At 46.5% G+C, this 25,166-nt stretch overlaps 1 protein-coding gene across 4 annotated transcripts in view; it reads left to right on the forward strand.

The window, feature by feature from the left end:
* The first annotated feature begins 4,324 nt into the window (after positions 1–4,324).
* SCLY (selenocysteine lyase) overlaps positions 4,325–25,166 on the forward strand; it is a 35,786-nt gene continuing 14,944 nt past the window's right edge. The window contains exons 1-7 of one of the 4 annotated variants that reach the window (XM_046019472.1): positions 4,325–4,509; positions 7,282–7,397; positions 10,833–10,933; positions 15,495–15,675; positions 22,884–23,008; positions 23,683–23,847; positions 24,766–24,872. In XM_046019472.1, the coding sequence (XP_045875428.1) occupies positions 4,421–4,509; positions 7,282–7,397; positions 10,833–10,933; positions 15,495–15,675; positions 22,884–23,008; positions 23,683–23,847; positions 24,766–24,872 (884 nt within the window). In that variant the 5' untranslated portion in view covers positions 4,325–4,420. Of the gene's footprint in view, positions 4,510–7,278; positions 7,398–10,319; positions 10,418–10,832; positions 10,934–15,494; positions 15,676–22,880; positions 23,009–23,682; positions 23,848–24,765; positions 24,873–25,166 lie in introns of those variants that run through there. The other 3 variants (XM_046019471.1, XM_046019470.1, XM_046019473.1) reach the window with 3 other exon arrangements.

The following is a 25,166-nucleotide window of genomic DNA, read 5'->3' on the forward strand; positions in this document are numbered from 1 at the left end:
TCTCAAATAAATAAAATCTTAAAAAAAAAAAGAAAAATAGTCAAGCTAAAATTCTTTAGGGAAAGTATGAAAGATGGAGGCAAAATAAAGACTGTCCTCATGCATGCAAAGACTGAAAGTTGCACCAGCAGTCTAGCACTAGAAGAAATTCTGAACGACGTCCTCAGATGGAATACAATACAGAATGGCAATGTAGAACCACACCAGGGTGTCATCCTCAGTGCTGTGACACTGCTGTGACACTGTGGGCCAGATAATCTGTCATTTGGGGGCAATCCGTGCATCATAGGTTGTTAGTGGCTTCTACTCACTAGATGCCAGAAGCACGTATCCCCAGTTACGACAACTAAATTATTTCTAGGCATTGTCGAATGTACCCTGGAGGAAAAAGTCACTCTGTGTTGAAAATCACTGTACTGGATAGATTTTTCTTTTCTTTCAAATTTTTTATCCCTTTGTGTTTTTGAGGAATAATCTAAAAGAATTCTTATGCTCAGGCATTCAGCTTACTAAATTTCTCCTTGTGCCTATTCTATTCATCCCATATATAGTTGTTTTTCTTTTTCTTAAATAGATTTTATTGGGGTGCCTGCGTAGCTCAATCAGTTGAACATCTGCCTTCAATTCAGGTCTTGATCCCAGAGTCCTGGGATTGAGTCCCACATGGGGCTCCCTGCTCAGCGTCTCCCTATGCCCCTGCCCCCCACTTGTGCTCTCTCTCTCTCTAATAAATAAATAACCTTTAAAAATAGATTATTTTTTAAAAGATTTTATTTTTTTGACAGAGAAATCACAAGTAAGCAGAGAGGCAGGCAGAGAGAGAGGGAAAAGCAAACTCCCCACTGAGCAGAGAGCCTAATGCGGGGCTCAATCCCAGGACCCTAAGATCATGACCTGAGCCAAAGGCAGAGGCTTAACCCACTGAGCCACCCAGGCACTCCCAAAATAGACTATTTTTTAGAGTGTTTTTAGTTCACAGCAAAACTGAGTGGAAAGTACAATTCTCATGTAACCTGACCCCCTACATGCACAACCCCTCCCACTTTAGACATTCCACAAATGTAACATTTGCTACAGTTGATGAAACTTTACTGACACATCATTATTACCTTAAGTCCTACTTTTCTCAAGAGGTTCACACTTAGTGTGAACTGTTTTCACAAACATACTAAAATGTATCCATTATGATAGTACAGGCATACCTCCGAGATACTGCTGGTTTTGTTCCAGAATGCCACAAGAGAGCAAATATCACAATAAAGTGATTCAAATGAAGTTTTTGGTTTCCCACTGTATATAAAAGTTACAATTACACAGTACTGTAGTCTATCAGGTGTGCAACAGAATTAAGTCTTAAAAAACCATACATACCTTAATTTAAAAATGTCTTAGTGCTAAAAAATGCTACCCATTAACTGAGCTCTCCTTTCATTGGAGGAGGCTCGCGCCTCGATGTCCATGGCTGCTGACAGATCAGGGTGGTGGCTGCTGACGGCTGGGGTGTCTGATGTGTCAGATTCCTAAAGTAAGACAATGATTTGCCCATCGATTGACTTCCTTTCTCAATTTTTCTGTCGCACGTGATGCTGTTTGATGGCATTTCACCCACAGGAGAACTTCCTGCTGCCACTTTAGCACCTGAGTGGGCATGATATCCTAAACCCCATCTGGTGTCTCTTCAACGGTCTTCACAGCATCGTCACCAGGACTAGATTCCGTCTCGGGAAATCCCTTTCTTTGCTCGGCCCCAGGAAGCGACGCCTCCTCCCTCAGGTTCAATCACAGGATTGCCGTGATCCGGTCCCATCTGCAGGCTCCACTTTGAATTCCAGTTTTCCTGCTGTTTGCAGCCCCTCTGCAGTGACGTCCTCCACGGAAACCTTAAACCTTTGATTTGATAAAAACCCATTATCTGAGTAGCACAATAAATCAAAGAACAATGAAACAACGTATGCCTCTATCATTCAAAATAGTTTCACAGCCTAAAAATCCTCTGTGTTCTATTCCTTCTTCCCTTCCCCCAGCCCCTAGCTACTCTACTGAGTTTATAAAACTTGATTATCGTTTTTTGTCCAACATGTTTTTTTAATTTGTTTTTTTACTAACTACCTTAACAAAACCAGCCATTTACCTCCTTATGGAGTTTCCTCTATTAAAGATTTACTCTGCTGGTGCTGCTGCCTTTGCCCTCAGGCCTGATTTCTGTTGGTTGTACTCACTATCTTGTTTTCAGGGAGATAGGATTCCTCAAATGTTTGGTCTTTATTGAGTACTTATCTCCATAATTAAGACATCCTTCCGGTCCTCTGTTACAGCTGTTTGACCAGTCCACCTGGGATAGTGGTGGTGGCTGCTGCCTGTTGCACCAGATGCTGCTTTTAGTCAGAGTGAGGAGGACAGTTGCCTTCGCAGCTGGTCCTGTTTGCAGGTGCCCTGTTCTTTCCAGGTGTCTCACCAGCCATGTGGGCACTATCTGTCTCTCTGACTCCACTACTACTATCTCCACCCTGAAACAGAGACCCTCTAACTACTGCCCAATTGGTCCAAGAAGGGCTTGAGATGAATCACCTTGTCGGCTGTCCCAGGGGCCCTCCAGCTCCCATCCCCTGTAGATTCAGAGAATGAAACCTGCCTCCTACCTTTCAAATTTCCCCACCCACTTTTGCTCTTTTTTTTTTTTTTAAGATTTTATTTATTTGACAGACAGAGATCACAAGTAGGCAGAGAGGCAGGCAGAGAGAGAGGGGGAAGCAGGTTCCCCGCTGAGCAGAGAGCCCAATGCGGGGCTCAATCCCAGGACTCCTGGATCACGACCTGAGCCAAAGGCAGAGGCTCAACCCACTGAGCCACCCAGGCGCCCCCCACTTTTGCTCTTAATCTCATGCCTTCTCAATGCTTCCAGGGCTTTGGCTCTTATCTCCAGTGTCCTTGTAAGCTACCTCCCTTCAGCATATAAACACATTCAGGCCCTCAAATATTTCCCTTAATCTTGTACCCCCCTTTTTGGCTCCTTCCCTTCTCAGCCTTTGGGAAAGGGCTGAGCATATTCTTCATTCTTTCATGTTCCGTTCATCCCTCAACTCACTGCACACTCTTCTGCCCTTCCCTCCTGCCATACTAAAATTTCTTGAACTAAATCCATCAGTGCCTCCTAATCCTCGTATAAGGTAGACACTTGCCACATGTCCTCTCGGCTGCACTGTACAGTCTCGTCTGTTCTTAGACATTCTTTCCTAATTCCCTTTCCTTCCCTCCTCTTTTGGATTGTCCTTGAGCTCCGTGTACCTCTTTGCTTCTTAAATTTTGGTGTGTCCTTGGGGCACTGGGTGGCCTGGTGGGTTAAGTGTGGACTCTTGGTTTTGGTTCAGGTCCTGATCGCAGGGCTGTGGGATGGAGTCCCACCTTGGACTCTGCACGCAGCACCAGGTCTGCTTGAGATTCTCTCCCTCTGCCCCTCCTCCTGCTCTCTCGCAAATAAATCTTAAAAAAAAAAAAAAAAAAAAAAAAAGTGTGTCCTTTGCTATGGCTACATTTGACATGAGCTCAGTTTGCAAGCAAGAATGAAAGGAAATAAGGAGCCCAGAAATGTAGAGACTTGCAGAGCTGGAAGACACAACTTCTGGACCCCAACAGGAGATGTAACTGAGAAAGTCTTCGAAAAGCCGAATAAAACTCAACTTCTTGGCAAAGCAGTCCTGAACTCAAATTCCAGCTCCTTCACTACCGTGTGAACTCGGGCAAGACGCTGAACTTTTGTGCCCCTCGATGTCCTCCTAACAGCACGCACTCAATGTTCCCGGGAGTAAATCAGGGAAGGGTGAACGTGCGCACTACGGTGCACGTGCTCAGGGCTCCGTTAGGGCCGGCCCGTGCACTGCTGACTTCCCGGCTGTCGGCTGCGTGCAGCAGTATCCCACGTGCCCGCCCCCCGGGTCACGGAGCCCCCTCCCGCCCCTCGGCCCGCCCCAGGCCCCGACACCCCTTCCTCAGCTCCCGCGCCCCTTCCGCCGACTGCGCGTCGCCCACGCCCCGAAATCTGCAGACCCGGCCTCCCGGCGCCGCAAGCAAGCCGCGGTAGGGCCGACCCGGGCGTGCGCCCTCCGGGCCTGGGCCCCGAGGACAGTTCGGACTCCGGGGAGAGTCCGCGCTCCGCGCCGCAGCCCGCCTCCCGGCCTCCGTGATTCGTCCCCAGTGACGCGCCCCCGTCACCTGATCGCGCGCAGCCAATCGCCATCCGCCGGGGCCGTACCCCGGCATTGGCCAGAGTGCACAGTGCAGCCCAATCCAGACGCGACCCGGACCTCGCGGTCCCGCCCCCGACCTCGCGGTCCCGCCCCCCTGCCGGGCCTCGGGGAGGCGCACCCAGACGAGACCCGAGCGGTCGGTGGGTCGGCAGGGCGCTGGGCGCAGGCTGGTCGGGATGGAGGCGGCGGCGGCGCCCGGCAGGGACGCGCGGGAGCGGGCAGCGAGTCATCCCCGCGGCCGCGGAGAGAAGAGCCCTCCAGACAGGTGTGCTCCGTGAGGGGGAGGCGGCCGGCGCCCTCCTCTAGGAAGCCCTCCAGGCGCCGCGGGGCGAGGGGTGGGGGTGCCCGGCTCGGGGAGGCGGGGGGCGGGGGCCCGGTGGGGCCCGGTGGTCTGTCCGGGGGAGGGGTCCCGGTCCCGCCCGGAGAGGTCGCCAGCTGGCGGTCACCGCAGGCCTGAGCGTCCCGCGCGGGAATGCGGTGCGGGTCGGCGGGTGGGAGCCGGGGCGCGGCCGGGGCAGGGGTCCCACCGAGGTGGCGTCCGGGGAAGCGCGGCCGGGGCAGGGGAACAGTCGCTGTGCAGGCCCCGGGGCTCGAACCCAGCCTGCGGACGTGGGCGGCCGGGCTTGGCGGGGCTGCGGTCAGGAAGCAGAGCCCCGGAACTCGGGACGGACTTCGGGGTGCGTTCTAAGGGCGGGTGGGTGCGGGACAGGTGAGGAAGCAGGGGCACGCCGGGAATCTTTGTAAAATCTAGGAGGGCGGTGGTGTGGCCCGGCGTGCTGGCCAGAGCAGTGGGGGTACTGGGACACAAGCCGCAGTTCTGGCTGGTGCACTGGTGTGGGGAAAGGGGGGACGGAGGCGGATGCCCCCAGGCTCCGGCCTGAGCCGGGGGGACAGGGGAAAGGTAGGCAGGGAGGCCTTCCGGTGCACACTGTGTCTTCAGCCCGCTGCAGCTGTGCATTTGCTGGTTGCTGAGACGTTGCTTACTCTGTTTTGGCAATCCCCTCTGCCTGAACGTGAGCAGTGAGTGTGTCTTTAAAATTCGGGTCCAGGCCGAAACCTGGACATTTCTTTCATGAGGCAGTCAACTTTGGTTGAGCCTGAGCAAAAAGAGCTGGGCAAAAGCCCCTGAAGGAGACTGGAGTGGAGAGAAAATTCACCATACCTCTTTATGATATTTTGGTTTTGAGCATAGTAGAGTTTTTTTCCATGCAATACTGAGAGCATTTTAAGGAGGAAGCAAATCATGGAGCAGAGTTATCTATAAAACGTTAATCTGAAATTCAAGCCATAAATGTTTCAATCTGCCAGCAGATTGACAAGCTGCAGTCACTGAGCAGACCCCAGTAGCTTGAGGAAATGTGGGGTGCTATAGGAAGTGAAAGCAAGATTAAGGGCACATGCAGTTTTAAGTCACAGCGGGACCAGGAGATTCCCAATGCCAGCCAGAGTGGCCAGCCGTGGCCAGTATAACTTCCCAAAGCCTTAAACCTATCAGGTGACTTTGGACAGCTATGAACAAGGTGTTGCATAAAAACACTCTGTGGTTTGGGGGCTCTGGGTGGCTCAGTCAGTGAGGCATCTGCCTTAGGCTCAGCTGATGATCCCAGGGTCCTGGAATTGAGCCCCGCATTGGGCTCCCTGCCCAGTGGGGAGCCTGCATCTGCCTCTCCCTCTGCCTGCTGCTTCGCCTGCTTGTGTTTCTGCTCTCTCCCTGTCAAATGAATAAATAAAATACTTAAAACACTCTGTGGTTAGGGAAAAAAAAAACAAAACTTAACAGCCATGGTTGGTAATTGTCTTTGAAATTTCACGTGGATCTGTTTAAACATTGTTACTGATTTTAAAATCAGGTAAATTAATAGTACTAGGCAGGATTTCCTACTGTATATATATATGAAAGTTTCTGAAGGTTTTTGATATTGGTAAAAATCCTCCAGGAGCTGTGCTTTTCTGTGACACTTTGTTCTCTTGTAAATCCCACCCCTGCTGTGTGCCAGCCCTTGTCCTCAGTGTAAGTGACAGAGCAGTGAGGGAAACAAAGCCTGTAAGCTTTCTGGAGCTGATGTATGACTTTCTGCTAAGGCCAGCAGTGGTAAACAGGGCCAGAGTCTCGTGTGTCACACACTGAGGAGTACCATGGAGAGACAGAGAAAGGAGGAAGGGGACTGGGGACTGTGATTTTATTTAGAGCTACAGGGAGCTTCACAAGAAAGTCAAGATGCAACAAAGACCTAAGAAGGAAAGTGGGGTGGGGGCGTGGTCATGCTAGGCACTGGAAACTGAAAGTGGGAGGGGAGAAGTAGGCCTGCCCAGGGTCAGGGAGCAGAGGAGAGTGTGGGCAGGAATGGGTGCCTAGATCACCTGAGGCTTCTGCCAGCCCAGAGATTACAGAGAAATAAAGAAAAACTACTGATAAAGTTAGGAAGCCCTCAGGAAGGTGCAGCTCCCTGGCTGCTCATGTTTTCCCCTCCTTCCATCTGGAGGCAAGGAGCCGATCTGTCCTTCAGAACCCTTGGGTAGACTTTGAAGTTCAGGGGCCATCGATCCTACCAAGGGGTGGAAAGAACTTTTGAAAATCTAAATGGAGGGGTGCCTGGGTGGCTCAGTGGGTTAAGCCTCTGCCTTTGGCTCAGGTCATGATCTCTGGGTCCTGGGATTGAGCTCTGCATCAGGCTCTCTGCTCAGCAGGGAGTCTGCTTCCCATTCTCTCTCTGCCTGCCTCTCTGCCTACTTGTGATCTCCCTCTCTCTGTCAAATAAATAAATAAAATCTTAAAAAAAAAAAAACTAAGTGGATGGTCTAGCGATTATATAAAGGAAACTAGCAAATACTAGATTATTGGAAATTACGCATATTTTTTCCATAATTCATGAAGATTTGGAGATGTCCAAGTGCAGTTTGTGGAAGGCTGTGTGGTGTTTCTGCAGAGAAGTATCTTGACCTTGACGGCGTTTGCTCTCTTGAGCTGACAGAGTGCAGCTGTGCTCCCATACTCTATCTCCTTGTCTTAACAGGCACATCTGTGTTTTCTTTCCAGCAGGAAAGTTTATATGGACTATAATGCAACCACCCCCCTTGAGCCAGAAGTCATCCAGGCCATGACCGAGGCCATGAGGGAAGCCTGGGGAAATCCCAGCAGTCCTTACCCAGCAGGTAATCCTAGAAGGCGCTCACAGATCCGGAGATATGGGGGAGGTGGGCAGAGGCAGTCTTAGAGAAATTGTACACCACCTGTGATCACTTGCTTTTGAATAGATTTTCTGTAAATACAAACCTTAGGTAGAAATTTTTGTGGATTAGTTTTCAGAGAAGTCCAAATTTGAACATGGAGCCTGTTGATAGCATAACCTTTCGTTTTAAATACACTGCCCCATCCTCCTTGCCCAGATGAAAAAGATGTTTACAGCCTTGCTTGTAAGAGTAAAAATCTGGAAATAACACCAAGGTCCGTGAGTCAAGGACTGACCACATTGAGTAGGCTGAAGCTGGGAGTGGAGTTCCGGGCCCTGTCAGAGCCATGCTGCGGACTACAGCAACGACCTAGACACACAGTGTAGCAGCATCTGGGTCAAGGGGGAAAGCCATATTATGAAACCTGATTCGCAGTATGGTTTCTTTGGTTCTTGTACCCACCCCTCAAGAAAAATTGTGTATGAGCAAATCTGGAAAATATATTGTTTTGCTGTGAGATGCAGAAACCTCCATGTAACAGTAGTTTAAGCACAAGGACCCAAGCAGGTTGAAGGCTTCTGTATCCAATCTGTTGTGATACTCAAATCAGGGAGCCTCTGGAAGGCTTCACTCTATACTTTCAAGGAAATGAGAATAAAAAGACAAATGATGTTTTCATGTTATTATGAAACTAGATTTGACTTGATGGACCCCTGAAAGTGCCTTGCTCCCGCCCCAAGGGCTCCCCAGATGACATTTTGAGAACAGCTGATTCAACAGATATTGGCTGAGCATTTCCTGAATGCCAGGCACTGTTCTGATGAGGGATAAGGCACAGGGTACAACGTGTATTGTGTTTTCAGGGCATTCCTTGGGCCACTGCCTGGAGAATGGACCACGATGGGGTCAGTGGAGTTGGGAGCCTGCTAGAATATTTCAGCGGTGGCCTTGACTCAGCAGGTGGCCGGGCAGTGCAGAGGTGGGGCAAGCTTCTGGGTATTTTTGATGACAGAGCCTTACAGGATTTACTGTGGGGCTGGATAACAGGGTATGAGAAAGGCAAGAGCCAAAGCTTTTGGCCCCGGGCCCCTGGAAGGACTGAGTCGCCATTTACTGAGATAGGAAAGGGTAAGAGGAACAAGTCTGGGGGAGAAATCATGTATTCAACTTGGAGCAAGTGTAGTTTCAGATGTCTACCGGAGATAGATGTGTATAATCTACTGGGTTCCAGGTAGAATGAGTAGAGTCTGTAGCACCGAGCTGGTTACTCAGTCTTGAGTTGCTGAGGGGGAGAGGATTCGAGGACCTGGCCAGGGCAGGGGCCATCCGCCATCTGGATCTGGAGCCCTGCCCGGCAAGGGATGCATAGAGGAGGAGGGAGCAGTCCTGGGGGAGAGCTGCTGGCGGGGGAGGAGGCGCGGACCTGGATTTGGCACACGGGGACCTTGGTCAGAGTGGGTTTGGGAAGCCAGGGACCAGAATACCTGATTGCCAGTGAGTTCAAGAGGGAACGGAATAGGGTGGAGATGGGAAAGGAGAAACGGGCCGTTGCTGGGAGGTAGTAGAGGGGCTCTGGTGTGAGAACAGCCAAGTGAAGGAGGGTTGGTTTAATGGATCATGGGAGCCACACATGCCCCTTACTCTCCCTCTTACATCCTGAAAGGCAGATTTCAGAGTCTTATGTCAGTTACATTTACCAACCACCCTTTACATTTAGTAACACTAACAACTTCAAACATTCCGGAAATTTAAGAGTAAGAAAATCGACACCCATGTGTCTCCTACCTAGATCCGACGGTGTTGCCATATCACCTTGATCTCTGTTTTTCTAATTTACTGCTTTTTCATGAACCCTGGAGAATGAGTTGTCGGCAGGGGCATACTTCCCCATCACAAGGAAGCACCTGTGTATGTGTAAGAGAAGGGACTTTCTCCCATGACAGCGCCATTGGCAAACCTGAGAACATGACAGGAAGGTCCTGCTCTGACATTCAGGCCATATCCTAATTTCCTCAAATGAGGATATTACTTGCTAAAAAGATAAAGACTGAATTAGTACTTTGGGGTGGGGGAGAGAGCCATTGCTAGCAAACATCCCATGGCTGGTTTATTTTTTTAACTCCTAGGACCAAAGTTTTATTTTGGAATGTAATCTCTGCAGAAAAGTTGAAATCATAGTATAGTGAACACCTGCCCTTATTTCCTTTACTGGGATTTATCATTTCTTTGAATCATTTGAAAGTAAGTTGCAAACAGGAAGTTTTACTCCTAAACACCTAAGAACAAGGCCACTGTCCCGACCCAGAGATGGAACGTTAGTCCAATGACAGCATCTCATTAGCATTTATGTTCTAATCTCCTTGAGTATGCACTTTTATTTCCAGTGGCCTTAGATCTTAGTGAAAATGTAAATTGTAAGTAAATGAAAAGAGTGACCACAGGGTCCTTTCTGGCAGTTCTCTGACCTGTCCCCAGTGGACGTGATTCTGTGTGTTCCAGTAGCTTATGTTCCCCGGACTCGTTGGTCCACACCCTGTATGTCCTTCCCCTCCAACAGCTTTAGTGGGGTGTGATTCACATGCACGGAACCGCAGAGAGAAAGTGTGCAACTTGGTGCCTTTCTTTTCTTACAAGTAGGGTTGAATAGTAGCACACTTCGAAGACTGTTGATCTATCAACCAGGAAAGAATGGAGTTATTGCCACAGATCCCGTCCTGGCACCTTCCTTTCTCTGCCGCATACAGTTTGGTCCCTTCATCCATGCCAGATGGTGGAACTAGCTCACAGCTGGGCTGCGGGGCTTCCGTGGGACGGCGCCCTCGGGGGCCTGCGCTGAGATGCAGCACTGCGCCTTGTGTTGAGGAGTCACGAGCATTCTTTTTGCTTATTTTTGTTGTTTTGCAGCATGATCTTAAGCAAATTATTTCATCCCTTCACCCTCCTGTCTTGATGAATGGGGAGCAAGGCAGATGGCCACAGCTTCCCCTCTCCTGTAGCATCCGGTAAGAGGAAGCCCATGTCTTTGGGGATTTTAGGGTTCCCGCGCGTCCCCCTGTATCTGTTTCCACTTCTTACTAAGTCTCAGCAGGTGTCACCGAGTTGCTCCTATCTTGCTGCTGCCCCTTCTCCAGCTTATTCCTAGGTTGTGGCCTATTATGTTCACATTAACGGGACATGGGTCATCTTAGAATTGCCCACGTAGAGTTGTTCCTGCGTGTCTGATTCTTTTTTTTTTTTAAGATTTTATTTTTAAGTCATCTACCCAGTGTGAGGCTAGAAGTCACCACCCCGAGATCAAGAGTCACACACTCCACTAACCGAGCCAGCCAGGCGCCCCATGTCTGGTTGTTCTTTTAAACATGTGTTTACTGGGCTTGGTAAAGGGACGCTAATGAGTTCTCATTCTGGTTTCTCAAGGTAGGAAGGCCAAGGACATTATTGACACAGCTCGGGAGAGCGTCGCGAAGATGATAGGTGGGAAACCTCAGGACATAGTCTTCACTTCCGGGGGCACCGAGGTAAAGTTTCTCAACAGGCTCACAGTCTTTTAACTGTCAGTTATATGTAAGGTATATATACATGGTTCCTATTTGGTATTATTTTTTAAAAGAAGAGGTATGCTTGCTGTTGGTCTTTCTCTTTTGCAAATTAGCTTCATATAATTAGCCAGTATTTATCCTAAAAGTAAATTCCAGGTGGCTGGTAGGATATTTGTAACATAATGTGTAAATTAACTTCAACAGAGAGTTTATTTCAATAGTTTCCCCTTCATTTTGCCCTGAAATTATCCCTTTAAATCCCTACTAAATTGTTTGCCTTATGAAGAGTTTGAGGGGCGCCTGGGTGGGGGGCTCAGTTGTTAAACATCTGCCTTTGGCTCAGGTCATGATCCCAGGATCCTGGGATCGAGCCCCACGTCAGGCCCCCCTGCTCAGTGGGAAGCCTGCTTCTCCCTTTCCCACTCCCACTTCTCTGCTTGTGTTCCCTCTCTTGCTGTATCTCTCTGTCAAATAAATAAAATTTTCTAAAAAGAAGTTTGAGGTTTATGACCCATTGCAGATGTACTTTTAGACTGATAGAAATACAGGCTTCTGCTCAAACAGTAATTCTGTCTCCCTTTCTGGGAAGGAGGGCATGACTGTCACCCACGCGTGATGTGACTGTCCACATGGAAAACCCCAGAGAATCTGCAGCCAGATTATTAGAGTTAATAAGAAAATTTAGCAGTTATTAGATTCAAAACTCAATCATGTTTTTTATACCAGCGACAAGCAGGTGTGTTGTCAAAAATCGATCTCTGCTCTGGAGCCAAAATGCGACACAAAGACGGAGTTTGGGGATAAAGAGGAACAATAGTTTATTACCTTACCAGGCAAATGACACTGTAGCAGGCTAATGCCTTCAGAATGGCAGACCCGCTCTGGGGAAAAGGCTGAGGGCTTTCGTAGGAAAATACAGGGCCCGGGCAGCCTCGACAGGAGTCTGGTGCATCCTGCTAGCCGGGTTCCTCATGTCTCCAGAGTGGTCTCATGACCAGCATCGGCGCTGGCCATCCGAGTCTCATTACTGAGTATCGATGCCAAGTTCCTAGAACAAAGGATTCTGCAGAAAAGCAAGAGAAGGGGGTGGGTGGTTTCAAGAATGAAGAGGAGAAAAATGTGTTCCATTTCAAGTCAAACCTGGCTGGCGCGTTCGTGTGATCCTCTCAGTTGCCAACCATCTCTGCGTTTCTGTAGCGGTTTCCGGTTTTTATAAGAGCACGAAAAATAACAAATACTTAAGAAACAAATATAACAAAAAAGAATTTGTAAGACCGTTTTCATCGACTCGGCCACACCAGGAAAGTAATAGGAATATTAGTGCACACCACCTTCAAAGAAGTTCTGAATAAATGGAGCAACTCCGCGTGCTCCAGGTTCCAGAGACCCAGTGTTCTAACCACCTCAGTAGATCTGTAGATCTGGTGTGCAACCTCAGTCTAAATCCTGAGGCTTTTTTGGTGGAATCTCACAAGCTAATTTATATGGCCAAGAACTGTCAAGACTTCTGGAAGATTAAGAACACAGTGAAATGACTTGATCCACCAGACATCCAGCCGTCTGTAAAGCTCTACTAATTAAGGCAGGTGGTCTTCAGGCAGGGACAGACAGTAGACCAGAAACAGCACCGTGCAAATGTCAGCATTTGTCATATGACTGGGTAGCCACACATCCTGGTTTGCTCAGGACAGTCCCAGGATGCACCTGTTGTCCTGACATAATTGAATAGTGCCCTCTTATTCTTAACTTTTTCTCGCTCAGACGCTAGATTTTATGATCACCATATATGACTGAGGCAGCGTAGGAGAGCAGGAAGAATGAATTTTCTCCAGTAAATAGTGCTGGGACAACTGTATTCAAAAAGAAAAAGGAAATTGGATTTCTGCTTCATAACAAAATAATAATCATAACTTTGGTCATAATAAATACCTACTTATGAAGAATAAAATTTAGAAAGCTTTCAGGTGATAAGCTTATATCTTTATGATGATTAAGAACAATGAATTTCTTCTACACAATACAGAAAACATTAACCACAAAGGAGAAGGCTGATAAATTGTGCCACCACCACTGCCACAAAACAGACTTTACTTCATCAAAGAGTACGATGAAGAAAACAAAAAGACAAGCGAGACAGTGGCCGAAGACACAACATTTAACTGACAAAAGACTAGCATCTAGGATATAAAGGCAGGTAACCCCATGGAAATATGGGCAAGAAACTCAAGTATGCGCTTCACCAAGCAGAAGCCCAAACAGCTTCTATAGGTGAAAATACTTGGTGTCGTCATCAGAGTAAAAAACATTGAGACACCTCTGCACGCTCAGCAGAATGATAGAAATTAAGCATTGCAGTGGTAGTAAGTGTGGACAGAGGACATAGAGCCGGAAGCACTCGCAGATGGCAGAGCACAGGCTGGAATGCCGTTTGGGGAAAGGGGTTGGTGCTATCTGGTCAAGCTGAGGACGAGAGTCTGCACTGGGGGCCAGCAGTCCTGCCCCCAGGGGGGAAGCTAGACAAGTGAGGCTCATCTGCACCAGGGCCAGGTGAAGACCATTCATGACAGTCCGAAACAGAGCAGTCCAAGTGTCCCTCAAAATTAGCATGGCCCAATGTTGATATGTTGTCACATGGCCACCTGCAGCAGTGCACAGGGATCTTGAGTGATGGGTCAGGAAGCTGCCACCACACCCCTGGGCCCCATGCCCACCCCTGGGGCCAGGCTTTTGGTGGCCCACAAGGAGCTACCTTGGTCCCAGCTGCCCATTGGGGCCATCCTGTTCTCATCTGGTGCCAAGGACATTCGTGGTCTGCGAGCACACGGTTCATTTTCAGATGGGACCTACTGGTTCCAACCAAGGCCCCTGCACTCCCGTTGTGGCCCGGGGCAGGGCATCTGTTTCCAGGTTTCAGCAGCGACCAACGGACACATGTGGCACATGGGAGGATCTTGGGCATCTCCATTGTATTCACAGTCATTGGGTCACCTTTTACACTGCCATTCATGGTGGCCTCAGATGGGGTTGTGGGGACTCTCCAGCCGTGGGAGCCCCCAGGGAACATGTCTTCTGGATAGAATGGCTGTATGGGGCAGTAGTGTTTTCCACAAGGATGTGCCCCGGGACCTCTCCGGAAGCTGCCACTGAGTGGAGGAACCCATCTGAGTTGTGGGTCCCTGTTACCTGATCCCACATGTTGCCCATCAGTGAGCCACAGCGGGGGATGCCTTGGTGCCCCCCACCCAGCTGGACACTGTCTTAAGTCCTCTATGTGCAGAATAGCAGCACATGGGCGCTTCAGCCCAGTGTAGGCTCTGTCCCCCTCATTGTGGGGGACCCCCAAATGCTCCAAGGAATTGGATCTTTACCGAGAAAAAGTTCTTTCAGTTCTACTCATGCCAAGGTCAAAAAGACAAAATAAACAGTACTGTTTACAGGTGTTTGCGAAGGAAGTCAGAGTATCCAGAAAAGCAGGGGAATGATTACCATACATATCAGTGTAGGAGACAGCTCCGTGGGGGTGGAGAGGGGATAGTGACTGAGGGGACCCCCTGCACCGGGTGCTTCTGTGTGGGGCAGTGTCCACTGTCTTGATCAGGTAACAGTCATTCAGTCTTTGCTGCCTCATTTCTCTGTTAAACTTAGGTTTATATTTTATACACTTTCCTGTATATATGTTATGATTTAAAATAAGAGAAAAGTTTTTGTTTCGTTTTGTTTTTTTTAAAGTCTTCTCCTACCCTGCACCCTTATGTTATCCACTCTGGCTATAGGAAACCTCTTAGCTTCTTAGTGTCTTCCAGAGAGTCTCTGCGTTAAAAGCAAACAACTATGTAGATTTATATATTCTAATCTCCTTCCCTGTGTACCCTTTCCAGGATATTTTTGCATATATGAGAAAATGCGTGTATATTTCCCCCTTTATATACAATTTGGGTAGAATACTGTATATAATGTCTGCTACCTTTTTTTGTATTATTATTTAGGAAGTGTATTTCTATTTGAGATCTTTGGGTCTCTACACATAAAACTTTTCCTTGATGTTTATTCCTTGATGTCCGTTGGGCACTTATAAATCCCTTTATTGGTGGACACTGAAGGGCTTTCCAAGGTTGAGTTATTACAAACAGTGCTATACCTAATAAGGACCTTTCTGTACCTCATTTTGCTTCTGTGCAAGTGTAGTCATAGGATCAAGTTCAAGACACAGATATGCTGGGTCAGAGGGCTTATTTGACAGATAGATCAAATGGCCCTTCATATGCTAGATTAAACTCCCATCAGCAGTGGGTACCTGCTTTTTCAATTTATAAAATTGAAAAATTCATAACATTGCTTAATAAGACAGGCATTAATTGACTGGAAATGAATTCTGACCTTTTTGGAAGGTTTTGTCATTGGCCATTCGGAAGTTGAATGTCTTTGAGACCATTTTTCCATTTTTTAAACATTAGCCACGAGGAAAATGAAGGCCTAGAAATTGTCACCGTGGCCCTCCCCTTAGCCCAGGTCTCGTAAATGCTCTTTCTGCTCTCTGCAGTCCAACAACTTAGTAATCCATTCCATGGTGAAACATTTCCACCAAACCCGCCCCTCCGCGGGGAGCCCGGCCGAGGTGTGCAGCCCGCTGGACGGGGCCGTGCCCCATCTTATCACCTGCACCGTGGAACACGACTCCATCCGCCTGCCCCTGGAGCACCTGCTCAAAGAACGAGTGGCCGGTGAGTGACCAGCTCTGCCTACCGCTGCACACTGATTCCGGGACCCGGTGAATCATTTACCCTCCACTCACAGCCTCCCTGGAGGTCAGCAGGTGCAAGGGTTACACAGTCTGTCCAGACACGGGAGCCGGGAATGCTGCCAGAGTGTCCCCTAGGGAAGAAATGGGTCATCACCGTGGAGCTCTAGTCTAGTCTGGATCTAGCAACTGAATGATACTTCAGATTCTTGTGTATAATGAATATATACACGTGAAATAAGCCTATAAATGCTAAACGGTGCTTTTCACTTGGATTTTAAGGATTAAGTCGTGGCTTCCACTTCCTCGGGTAGGACGAACAAGGGTCAGATAGACATCAGCATCAGGGAGCGAACACCAGAATAAATGTGCTCTTGCTGGACGACTTCAACTCTGCACAGGAGGGGGTTCTTGCCAGTGGGCCTGGGGGCAGACAGCCCACAGGCAGCCTGTGGGGTCGGCTGAGCTTGGTGGGCAAGGGCAGTGGCTCTGACCTTTCACTTTTCCCATGCGAGGAAGCTGGGCACAGACCACGGACTTTTGAAAACTAAGAGCACTTTCCCCTCAGCCTGCCTGATCTGCCTGGAAACATAAAAGTGAATCGAGGGAAAGTACTTATATCATCCAGATTAAAGCACCATAGTACTCCATTTGACTGTGAAGACTTTCTGTGGGTTTTCCTGTTCGACTACTACAGGAGTTTTTCTTTTTCTGGTCTTATCTAGGTGTACTACGTTAACTAAAAAAAAAAAAGAGATTGAGTCTGACATTCTTATTTTGGCTCCTGTTCCTTTCAATCCCTGTTGCCTTTTTATCCCCCTTTCTTACTTTTCCGTACTTACAGGGAAGAGCAACAAGTCGTTCTTAGTTGCCGTTGCATTTAACCTCCTGCTTAAATTACATAGATTTTGTGGCTCCTGGGTGGCCCAGTTGGTTGAGCAGTTGCCTTCAGCTCAGGTCATGATCCCAGGGTCCTGGGATTGAGTCCCGCATGGGGCTCCCTGCTCACTGGGGTTTCTGCTTCTCCCTCTCTCACTCGATGGTTCTTAGTGAATTCACCCACTTGTGGAACCATCATCATAATCAGTTACAGAACATTTCATGACCCTCCAAAACTTCATGCCCACACACTGTAATTCTCCATTTGCCTCACCCCCAGGCAACCACTAATCCATGTCCATCTCTAAAGATTGCCCGATTTCATAGGACTTTCGTGAGAATGGAATCAGAGAATATGTGGTCTTTTTGACTGATTTCTTTCAATTAGCATGTTTTCAAGGTTCATTCATGATGGAGCATGTACGAGTACTTAATTTCTTTTTATGGATTTATAATACTCCATTTTATGTGAATTCCAGTCTCTATAAATAATACATTATGTACCCATTCATCAGTGGATGAACCTTTGACGATCATTTGGCATGATGACTAATGCCGTTATGAAACTTTGTGTACAAGTTCTTGTGTGGATGTATGTTTTCATTTCTCTTGGACTTATACCCAGGAGAGGCACAGCTGGGTCACAGGTTAACTCTGTGTTTAACCTTTTGAGCTGACTTTTGTATTCCCAGGTAGCTGCACCCTTTGCTGTTTTTTCCAGCAGGACACGAGGATTCCTATTTCTCCATATCCTCGACAACATTTGTGATTGTCATTATCTTTTATTGCCACTATCCTGGAAGATGTGCAGTGGTATTTCTTGGTTTTGATTTGCATTACCCTGATGGCTAGTGATGTTGAGCATCCTTTCATGTGCTTAATAAGAAGATGAGTAATTCTTTTTTTAAAAAAGTATTTTTTTATTTCTAAGAGAGAGCATGAGCAGGAGGAGGGGCAGAAGGAGAGGGAGAAGAAGACTCCCCACTGTTAAGGGAGCCCGACCTGGGGCTCAATCCCAGGACCCTGGGATCATGACCTGAGCCGAAGGCAGACACTTACTCTACTGAGCCACCCAGGCATCCCCAAGATGAGTAATCCTGGCCAGAGGGGCCCTTCTTTTGCTCTCCTTGGAGTCTTGTAGTGGGTACGTGAGCTCCACCTTTCTCTTGCTGGCCTCTGCCCTATACCTGGAGCCCGCCCTGGCCTGCCAGTCCTCTCTTGGGCACAAGTGCTCTTTCTCAATTACTGCCAGTGCTTCTGGTGCCCACCTGCGAGGTAGCTGGTAGGGGTGCTAGGTCATGACACCCAGCCCCTGCCTGCCACACTCCACGCTGTGCACCCTGCACTTGGATGATCACTAGATCCCAGTCATGGTTTTCGCCCATTACTGTTCTGAGTGTTTTTTTCCTATTCTTAATAATCTAATGCTATCATCTCTCTGTATTGTGGGAATTCCTCAAAATTCCTTGCCCACAGGAGGATACCCCTAATTTAGAAAATATTTGTTCTCTCATTTTGGACCTTGAGGGGAGAGTGGATACATTTATCTTATATCATTTTGAACCAAAATCTTGATTCAGTCACCTTCATTTATTCATCTGAGGTGATGAGATTATAAGAACTTGGAGCAGTGCCTAGAACCTAGTAGGTGATTAATGAATGTTTGCTCAGTGTCAAGTGAGTGAAGGTTAAGTACTTTGGCCCATTAAGGTGCTCTCATAAAGATAGTGGACGAGGAAGATCCTAGGATCACCTCGTCCCATGGATCCACCTAGATAACATCCCCATCAGTGTAGATATCCCCCAAAGTGACCTGAAGACTGGCAGAACAAATTCTCCACAGCTAAACATAGAGAAGGCCATGTCAAAGAGGGTAGGAAAGGTGGAGACATGGTTGGAAGCCAGATGGACCCATGGAACTGTGCATGGGGGGGAGGGACATCATGGGTTCAGCGAGGGGAGAGGAGCAGACCCCATCCAGGCACCCCAGGTGTGAAGAACCTGCCCTGGGAAGATGGATCTCCATAACATTGGCTTTAAAAACTAGAGGGACCTCACTTCATGAGTTCTTACAATCAGTGGGGCTTAACACCTAGAACTGTAAAAATCAACAGGATTGGCTCTGGAAGAGCTGGGAGACCCAAGAGGAAACTGAGGCCCCGCCCTTACAGAGCTAGTACAGCTAACAACCCCCCGGAGATACAGCATAGAAACAGCAGTTTGACCAACTCCTTGGATGTATGGGAAGGAGATTTATTTACTAATCTCAGAGTGTGTGCTGGAGGGGTGGTGTCTTTTGGGAGACTTCTCCAAGAGCAAAGGAGCTGGTGGGAGCCATTTCCCTCCTCCATCCCCCAGCTTATATACATGGACACTTGTGGGAACCAGTATAGTACAACACTCTCCACCTAGCTTGCTTACAGTGTACCCCACCCTCACACTCTTCTGTGGACCTACATCCTCCATCCTGGCCTGGGTAGTTTTCCTGGGCAGCAGCAGCAGTTCCCTTCCTGCAGGGGACTGGTGCAGACCTTTCTGGCACTGCATGTCCCACCGCCATGTTTTCCTGCAGACCCATGCATTAGCAACACAGGGACCAAACCCTGTCTACAACAGGCAAAGACAGCCATTGCAGACAGTTGGGATTGAAGGCAAATGCTACAATAGTAGGGTGCACATAGGAGACACCCCTGAAGCTCTAGGTTCTAATGAATAGGGAACATCGCATAGGAGGGCACTATAGGACCTCTCCTTCATAAGGCCACTAATTTCAAGAGCAGGAGACATAGCTGACTTTGCTAACACAGAGAAATGAAGAAACAGAGTTAGACAAAATCAGGAGACAGAAGAATCTGTCCCAAAGGAAAGAACGGGACACAATCACAGCAAGTTAGCTAAAACAAATGGAGATAAATAATATGCCTGATAGAGAATTTAAAGTAATGGTCATTAGGTAGTCACTAGACTTGAGAAGAAAGTAGAGGACCTCAGTGAAACCTCCAATAAAGAGAAAACATTAAAAAGAACCAAGAAAAGATGAAAAACTCAGTAACTTAAAAATACACTAGAGGGAATAAATAGCAGACTAGGGGAAGTAGAAGAATGGATCAGTGACCTGGAGGTCAGAGTAATGGAAAGCAATCAAACTGAACATAAGTGAGAAAAAAGAATAATAAAAAGTGAACATAGATTAAGGGAACTCAGCAACACCATCAGGAGTAATAACATTGGCATTGTAGGGAATCCCAGAAGAACAAGAGAGAGAAAAGGGGACAGAAGATGTATTTGAAGAAATAATCGCTAACAACTAACCGAATCTGGGAAAAGAAATAGAAATCCAGATCCAGGAGACAGACCGCTCCCAGCAAATCAACCCAAGTAGGTTCACACCAAGATACATAGTAATTAAAAGCAAAAAAGTAGTGGTAAAGAGGTAATTGTAAAAGCAGCAAGATGAAACAGTTACATACCAGGGAAACCCAATCAGGCTGTGAACTGATTTTTCTGCAGAAATTTTGCAGGCCAGAAGAGAGCATGATACCTTCAAAGTGCTGAAAGAAAAAACCTGCAGCCAAACATACTCTATCCAGCAAGCCTATCATTCAGAATAGAAAGATAGGGTTTCACAGACAAACAAAAGTTAAAAGAATTCACTAGCACCTAACCAGCCCTATAAGAAATTTTAAAGGGGAGGAGACTCTCTTTGTAGAAAGAAAAACCATAAATACGAATAAGAAAAGTAGGAAGCACAAAAGCAGTAAATTAAGTATATATATAAAAACCAGTCAAAGGATTCATAAAATAAAAGGATGTAAAGTATGATGCCACATACCTAAAATGTATGGGGGAGAGGAGGAAAAATTTAGTGATTTAAGAGTGAATTCAACCATCAACTTACTACAAACTGCTATTATGCATAAGATGTTATATTTAAACCTAATTGTAACCACAAATCAAAAACCAGTAGTAGGTATGCAAGAAATAAACAGTACTAAAAGTCCTAGCCACAGCAATCAGATGAAAAAAAAAAAAAAGAAAGAAAAGTCATCTAAGTTGGTAAAGAAGAAGTAAAATTTATCACTATTTGCAGTCAACAAATATAGAGTCTATATAGAGAACACTAACAACTCCACCAAAAAACTACTAGAACTGACAAACAAATTCAGTAAAGTCGTGGAATACAAAATACAGAATCCCATAGCATTTCTATACACTAATAATGAAGCAGCAGGAGGAGAAATGAAGAAAACAGTCTCATTTACAATTGCACCAAAAATGGTAAGATACTTAGGAATAAACCTGACCAAAAAGGTAAAAGAGCTGTACTCTGAAAACTAAAGTTGATGAAAGAAATTGAAATGACACAAATGGAAAGGCAGTCCATGCTCATGAATTGGGAAAACAAATTTGTTAAAATGTCTGTACTGCCCAAAGCAATCTACAGATTTAATGCAATCTCTATCAAAATACCAATAGCATTTTTCACAGAATTAGAACAGACAATCCTAAAATTTGTATGGAACAACAAAAGACCCCCAAATAGCCAAAAGAATCTTGAAAAAGAAGAACAAAACCGGAGGTAACACAATCCCAGATTTCAAGATACACTACAAAGTTGAAGTAATCAAAACAGTATGGTACTGGCACAAAAATACACACATAGATCAATGGAACAGAATAGAAACCAGAAATAAACCCACAACTATATGGTCAACTAATCTTCAACAAAGCAGGAAAGAATATGCAATGGGAAAAAGACAGTCTCTTCAACAAATGGTGTTGGGGAAACTGGACAGCTACATGCAAAAGAATGACACTGGTCCACTTTCTTACACCCTATGCAAAAATAAACTCAAAATGGATTAAAGACCTAAATGTGAGACCCAAACGTACAAATCCTAGAAGAGAGAGCAGTCAGTAATTTCTTTGACATTGGCATAGCAGCTTCTTTCAAGATACGTCTCTTTAGGCAAGAAAAACAAAAGCAAAAATAAACTGTTGGGACTACACCAAAATAAAAAGCTTTTGCACAGGAAAGGAAACAATCAACAAAACAAAAAGACAACCTACTGAATGGGAGGAGGTATTTGCAAATGACATCTGATAAAAATGTTAATATCTAAAATATACAAAGAACTCATACAATTCAACACCAAAAAACCAAATAATCCAATTAAAACAATGAACAGACATTTTTCTAAAAAAGATATCCAGATGGCAAACAGACACATGAAAATATACTCAATGTCACTCATCATCAGGGAAATGCAAATCAAAACTACAATGAGATATCACCTCACACCTGTCAGAATAGCTAATATCAAAGACACAAGAAACAAGATTGGCAAGAATGTGGAGCAAAAAGAACACTTGTGCATTGTTGGTGGGAATGCAAATTGATGCAGCCACTGTGGAAAACAGTATGGAGTTTCCTTAAAAAATTAGAAGTAGAATTATCATATGATCCAGTGATCACACTACTTGGTATTTACCCAGAGAATATGAAAACACTAATTTGAAAAGATATATGCACCCCTATGTTTATTGCAGCATTGTTTACAATAGCAAAGACGTGGAAGCACCCCAAGACTCCATTGATAGATAGAAGAAGATGTGGTGTATATAATGGAATATTACTCAGCCATAAAAAGAAGGAAATCTTGCCATTTGCAACAACATGGATAGATCTAGAGAGTATAGTACTAAGTGAAGTAAGTCAGAGAAAGACAAATACCATATAGTGTCATTCATATGTGAAATTTAATTAAGAAAACAAGCAAATTAAAAAAGAGACAAACCCAAAAATCAAACTTAAATATAGAGAACACAGTGATGGTTACCAGAGGGCATGTGGGTGCAGGGCTGGGGGAAATAGGTGATGGGGATTAGGAGTCCATTTACCATGAAGAGCAGTGAGTAATGGATAGATGTGTTGAATCACTACATTGTAGACCCAGAACTAATATAACACTGTATGTTAATTATACTGGAATTAAAATTTAAAAAAAATTTTAATAGATGCTCTTGTGAACTAAAAGTGTATTACCTCCTTGTGGGCCCTCAGCAGCAGAATGGAGAGTGTGTTCCACAGAACAAACTCAGCAACTGACGCTGCATGAAGGGAGCATTCACGTTGGCTGTATCTGTGGGCTGTGATGATGGGTGGCTTATATTCCTTATCATTTCCTGAACTTTTACAATAAATTACTTTTAAAATGTGGAGACTGCTTTTCTTAGGCTGTATCTAAATGTACTTCCAAAACAGGTTATTTTATAAGATTAACCTCGGTATATGTGTTTTTCCCTCAGCAGTCACCTTTGTGCCAGTGTCCAAGGTGAATGGTCAGGTGGAGGTTGAGGACATCCTGGCAGCTGTCCGCCCGGCCACATGCCTCGTGACTATCATGCTGGCCAATAACGAGACGGGTGTCATCATGGTGAGTTAGTTAATCCTTTTTTTTTTTTTAAGATTTCATGTATTTATTTGTCGGAGAGAGAGAGAGTATAAGCAGGGGCTGTGACAGGCAGAGGGAGATGGAGGCTCCCTGCTGAGCAGGGAGCCTGACACAGTACTCAGTCCCAGGACCCCAGGATCATGACCTGAGCCGAAAACAGACACTTAACCAACTGAGCCACCCAGGCGCCCTGAGTTAGTTATCCTTCTAAGAAAATCTGGTGAGGGGGGAAAAAAATTTCTAGTGAGGAATGAAGGGGGCCCAGGCTCTACTTGATATTCTCATGCATCTCTCCTGAGGCCTCTTCTTTTTCTTCTTCTTCTTTATCTTTGTTGTCTTCATTGTCTTTGTCCTCTTCATCTTTGTCATCTTCGTCTTTGTCATTGTCTTCATCTTCTTTCTTCATCCTTCTTTCTTCCTTCCTCCTTCATTGTTCCTCCTTCCTCCTTCCTTCTTCTTTCTTCCTCCTTCTTCCTTCTTCATTCTTCCTTTCTCCTACCTTCTTCCTTCCTTCCTTCCCCCTTCCTTTCCCTCCCTCCTTCCTCCTCCTCTTCCCTCTTCTTCCTCCCCTCCTCATTAATGACTTCTGAATTCTTTCATTCAGTTTTCATGAAATCAAAGCAACATATTGAACTCTTTATTTTTCCCTACTTCAGCCCATCTCTGAAATCAGTCAGCGAATTAAAGCCCTGAACCAAAAGCGAGCAACTTCCGGGCTGCCTGTCATTCTGCTACACACAGACGCGGCACAGGCCCTGGGGAAACGGCGCGTGGATGTGGAGGACCTGGGCGTGGACTTCCTGACCATCGTGGGGCACAAGGTGCATCCACAGAGGCCTCCTTCCTTTCGTGACCTCAAGGTTCACCTTAGAGCAGAACCACAGCACCAGCAATCATCCATTTGTTGTCCAGTGCTCTCAGGGGACGAAGTGACAAAACCTGCAGCCCCCACCCTCACAAGCTGCAGGAGGAGAGACCAGCAGTAACCCAACCTGGGACAAGAGGGGGGTGACCAGGCAGAGCTGTGGAGGGGTGTGGAGGCCTCAGGTGAGACAGGAGGCAGGTGACTTCAGCCAGATACTGAGCGTTTTCTGCCTTGGGCAGAGAGTGCCTGTAGGCCCCTCATCAGCCCACTCATAGGCCCCACCCCCAAGACGGAAGATGAGAGACTCAAGATGTTGCTTTCTCTAACTTGATTTAAAGTGCAACTTCTGAATGCAGTGGTTTGGGTCTAGCAGCTCTTACCTTCAAGGTGGTAGTGAAAACAGTAAACAAGAGTGAAGACCCTTCTGAGACTTTGCTCATCTTTCTGGCAGCTGACTAGGACCTGAAATATTTTTAGTCCTCTGTGTTGAGGCATGGTGCTCAGCTAGTTTCCGAAGGAGTTTGTGTGCTGACCTGACACTGTGGCACTTAATGATTTTTGCAAAGTGTCAGTTTGAAAACATGGAGTAATACCCAGGAAAAACTCTTGACAGTCTCAAGTTCCAGCCCATCTCCTTTTACAAATTCTGTTCTGATGTGCAGTCAACCCTCTCAGGCTAGCAACAAGAGTCCAGGCTCTGCCCTGCACCCCCAAGGTTTGTGACTCTGACGTGTCTGGAGTGGTGATGGGTAGCACAGCTGTGGGGTCCATACAGTACAGAGTCTTTCTCTGTGTGCTTCTAAGCACTCAGAGTGCATACAAAGTGGGAACTCAGAAGGTTCTTGTTGAATAAATGGCTGATTTTTCCTTTCAGTTCTACGGTCCCAGAATTGGAGCACTTTATGTCCGAGGGCTTGGTGAACTTACGCCTCTGTACCCTATGCTGTTTGGAGGTGGACAAGAGCGGAATTTCAGGCCAGGGTAAGATAGAAGGATAATGAAGTCTCTGACCTACCGGTCCAACTGTTGGCTTGGAGGGCAGTAGCTTTTCCTTGTCTCTTGGAAGAACTCTAATGGCACTTTCTACATCACTACTGAGTCTGAATTTGCTCCATTGGTGGGTTCTGCACATTTACAGATCTTCAGTCTCTGTCCAGATGATTCAAACCTGGAGGCCTCCTGGCCGAGATGTGCTGCTGTTCTCATGATGATGGGATGAGCAGAGTTGCACAGGAGCACCTGGCTTCCTTTCTGACAGCTCCTGTGTCCCTGTGA

The sequence above is a fragment of the Meles meles genome, chromosome 9 (assembly GCF_922984935.1).
Source record: "Meles meles chromosome 9, mMelMel3.1 paternal haplotype, whole genome shotgun sequence".
Taxonomy (NCBI): domain Eukaryota; kingdom Metazoa; phylum Chordata; class Mammalia; order Carnivora; family Mustelidae; genus Meles; species Meles meles.